Source organism: Solanum tuberosum, unplaced genomic scaffold, assembly GCF_000226075.1.
Source record: "Solanum tuberosum cultivar DM 1-3 516 R44 unplaced genomic scaffold, SolTub_3.0 scf00066, whole genome shotgun sequence".
Lineage (NCBI taxonomy): Eukaryota > Viridiplantae > Streptophyta > Magnoliopsida > Solanales > Solanaceae > Solanum > Solanum tuberosum.
Window position 1 is genome coordinate 1,977,713 of NW_006238989.1, and position 4,145 is coordinate 1,981,857.

At 34.2% G+C, this 4,145-nt stretch overlaps 1 protein-coding gene across 1 annotated transcript; it reads left to right on the plus strand.

Annotated features, from left to right (window-relative positions):
* Window positions 1-98: 98 nt before the first annotated feature.
* LOC107060192 (uncharacterized) lies at window positions 99-1,466 on the plus strand. Its single transcript, XM_015307772.1, has 2 exons — window positions 99-503; window positions 582-1,466. Exons 1-2 carry the CDS (start codon window positions 99-101, stop codon window positions 1,464-1,466), a joined length of 1,290 nt encoding a protein of 429 aa, XP_015163258.1.
* The last annotated feature ends 2,679 nt before the right edge of the window (window positions 1,467-4,145 follow it).

The window sequence follows — 4,145 nt, forward strand, 5'->3', positions numbered from 1 at the left end:
AAGGGTGGGAAATACAAGATTTGGTGAGGAAAGAGTTGAATGTTCATGTAGGCAAGGCAGTTTGCTTAAAAACAAGAAAACTTATTTTAAAGGAAATTATGGGGGATCATGTGGCAGAATTTAACAGAATCCTAGACTACAGGGATGTGTTACTCCAAACAAATCCTAATAGCACTTGTGTTGTGAAGCTTAAAGATTCAGAATCAGAAAATGGGATGAAACAGTTTCACTCATTTTATATATGTTTTGATGCTATGAAAAATGGTTTCCAACAAGGATGCAGAAGATGTATAGGGGTAGATGGGTGTTTTCTAAAAGGAATTTGTAAGGGTCAACTTTTGGTAGCTGTTGCTAAGGATGCAAACAACCAAATGTATCCAATAGCATGGGCAGTAATTGGTACTGAAAGCAAGTTGACATGGAAATGGTTCATGACCATTCTGCAAAATGATCTTAATCTAGGAAATGGTTCCCAGCTCACTATCATTAGTGATATGCAAAAGGTAATTGAATTTCTTTTTTTTTTATCTTTAATTTGATCAAAATTTAACTATCTTTATTTTATTTTTTTGCAACTACAGAGACTAATAGCTGCTGCAAATGAAGTATTTCCAGAATGTGAGCACAGAATGTGTGCTAGACACATATTAGCAAATTGGTCACAAAATTTCAGAGGCATAGAGAGAAGGAAGAAATTTTGGGCTTGTGCTAGATCAATATTTGAGGCACAATTTAAGTACAACATAAATGTACTATCCAAGTTGGGAAAAGATATAGTTGAAGCCCTTATCAAATACAATAAGGAGAAATGGTGCAAAGATTTTTTCCAAACTTTTTCAAAATGTGATAGTATAGATAACAACATGGCAGAAAGTTTCAATGCTTGGATCTTGGGACCTAGGAACAAGACTATTGTAACTATGTTGGAAGAAATTAGAGTTAAGGTGATGAGTAGGGTGAGAAAGTCAAGAGCATTTGCTGAAACATGGACAGATGGAATATCTCCAATCGCAATGATGGTATTCAATGTAACAAGATCAATGCAGTGCAACATTGAATGGAATGGTGATGATGGATTTGAAGTGTTAGAAGGGGTATACAAGCATACTATGAACTTGGGTCAACAAAAATGTAGTTGCAGATCTTGGGAATTAAAAGGTATCCCATGTGCACATGGTATAGCAGCAATGAACCACTTGAACATGGATGTATCACAAGAAATTTCAAGCTGGTATAGAAAAGAGACATATTTGAAGACATATTCTCATTTCATTCAACCAGTCCCAAACATGGAAATGTGGCCTGAAAGCAGAAACTCAATGGTTGAACCACCTGAGGCAAGGCAAATGCCTGGTAGGCCACCAAAGAACAGAAGGAGAGAAATTGGTGAAGTGAGAAAAGCTGGGAAATTGCCAAGAATGGGGGACAGTAATGACATGTTCAATTTGCAAAGGAGCAAATCATAATAAGAGAAATTGTCCAAAAATCCTAAACCTAAGTCTACACCAACACCCACTCAAGAGGTACATTCACATTAATTTACTTTTATAAATTAGATTAGGTTACTTATTAATTTAATCTCTTGTTGTATTCTTTTCTACTCATATTAGTCCACCACTGGAAAAAAGAGGGGTAGAGGTCAATATGAAAGAGCAAGCAGCAACAAGACTAGTACAAGAGGAGGTGCAGGAAGTGGTTACAAGAAGAGGCCTAAAGTGGTTGGACAAGGTGTATTTGTTGCAGATACTGGATATACATGTATTAATGTAAGTGTCTTATAAAACTGTCAAAATTAATATTTTTAAAATGTGAGACCCAAAATAACTATGTTGTTAATATTGCAGCAAGGATTGTCTAGCAGTAGGAGGGTTAATACTGGTGTGGTGAGTTCTGCGCATGTGACAGGTGATATTGGTTTTAAACCTCAAGGGCTGAAGTGGAAGAAACAGGCCATGACTCAAAGAGAACTTCGAGTCCAAAGTGTTATGCGTCATATTCAAACCAGATCAAAAGTTGTTGGAGTTCAAACAAGGGCACAAGCCAAGGGAAAATCACCCTCACAGAAAACTTGTTAGTTGTGTGGTTGTATTTTGTGCTTGTGTGGTTGTTCAACCAAACTTAAAGTAGTGACTGTTTTTTGTTTTGGTGGTTAACTTAAGTTATTGTGGTTGTTGGTTGAAACAATGAAACACTATGATGTTTGTGTTTGATGATCAAGAAAACACTAGTTATGTTATGCCTTTTATGTTATTATTTCGTGTTTTGTTATCATATTACCAATTACATGTAACTGTAGTTTTATGAAAAAAGGACAAGTCAATTGAACACACACAAAAGTGTATATATATATATATATAGCTTTAATCAGCATAAACATACATCACTAAAAACACCAAACCAAACTAATCCACAAAATGAGAATCCTAGAACCAAAAGACCTTGCGTTAATAACAATTGCATTCACAAAAAATTTCAACGACACACTAAATAAAAGAACAATATCACATTACATATCAAACTAATGCCCAAAATCAGTTTCAACATCCTTCTACATTTTCAACTGTTTTTCTTGTTTGTTGGTCTTCTTCAACAAATCCAAAATCATAGTATTCGCCTGGTTAGAAAATTCTGGATCATACCAATCGAAAAACTTACAAGGATTTTGAAATGAGGACTGCATTTCATAAAATCAAAGTTTAAAAAAATTACATAAAACGAACTTGGCAAATAAAAAGCAAAAAAATATGAAACAATACATACCCCATAGTGTCTACAACCAAGAAATCTACGTCCGGGATTGTCATTTGTCCATGAAATTTTCAGAATTGGAGGAGTCCCACATAAGCAAACAAGTCTCCTATTATAATTCATGAATTTAGCAAGAGCAATTAAAACAAAAAAGAGAGAAAAATTCTGAAATTTGAAAAGGGTAGAAAGGGATTAAGGGAGAATAAAATAGTTAAGAGAATAGAGAGAGAAAAAATCTTTTAAAAATATGCCAAATATTAAAGGAAAATGGAGATTTTACGTTTTTAACAATGTACCTTTATGATGTGGCAAAAAATCACTTCCTCACGCGCCTAGTAGAGTGTGTTGTCAATTTCTACGCCATGTGGACAATAAAGGTGTACGCGACGGAGGAATAAACAAGTTCGGGGGGTAATTAAAACGAAATTTAGTTTAGATGTACACCGTATAAAAAACTTCAAGTTCAGGGGGGTAATGAGTACTTTTGCCAATTTTATATGGTTAAAATGTATTTCAAGTTGTTATTTATTGTGATTTGTAGTGCTTTTTACGTCACTTTCAAATAATTATGTTATTATTTTTGTCCCAAATTATGTGGCTCCGTTAGTATTTCGAGAGTCAATCAAACTTTTTTATCTTTTAAATTTAAATATTTTAAGTTATTAATTATCGTGATTTATAGGATTTTTTAAATGTAATTTTTAAATATCCAAAAAGATCAAACACCTTTCTTGAAGTTTAGCTCTTATATTTGTTGGGCAAACACCATGAGGTGTGAGATATCCATATCATCAACAAGCATTGCCATATGACATTCTTCTTCTACCAAATCGAACACCCCTGTCATAAGCCTATTCATCAAATCCCTTGGATTAGCTACCAAGCTTGGAGCATACTTAAACAATTGTATTCTTGATTTAGACACCCTTGTTGAACTAATTGTATTCTTGATTTACTGAGGACAAACAAAAGTTTATGTTGGGGGTGTTGATGAGTGGTAGATTTATACTCATTTGAGGCATATTTAGTTCAACAATTAGTGTTCTCAATACCTAGTTATGTCATATTCTTATGATATTTTGATTATTTGCAGCTATGAAATCTAAGGGACAAGGCAAGGATAACTACTTTAAATAATGGCCAAAATGTTCAAGGTAGTTGGAAAACAAATGAGTGAAATGACAACTCACCAAAAGTGATGGGTGAAGTGAAGGACCATCGCCAAATGTGACACGACTTGGATTAAATATGAAGGTTTCAAAGGAGATCAAAGGTGGTAATCAGCGATCCACTAAATGTGAAAGTCAAACTCAAACAATTTTTTTGACTGATGTTCAAACACTTGAAACCTGAAGCAAATGAAACGTGAGCAAAGGAATAGAGGGCAATTCACCAAA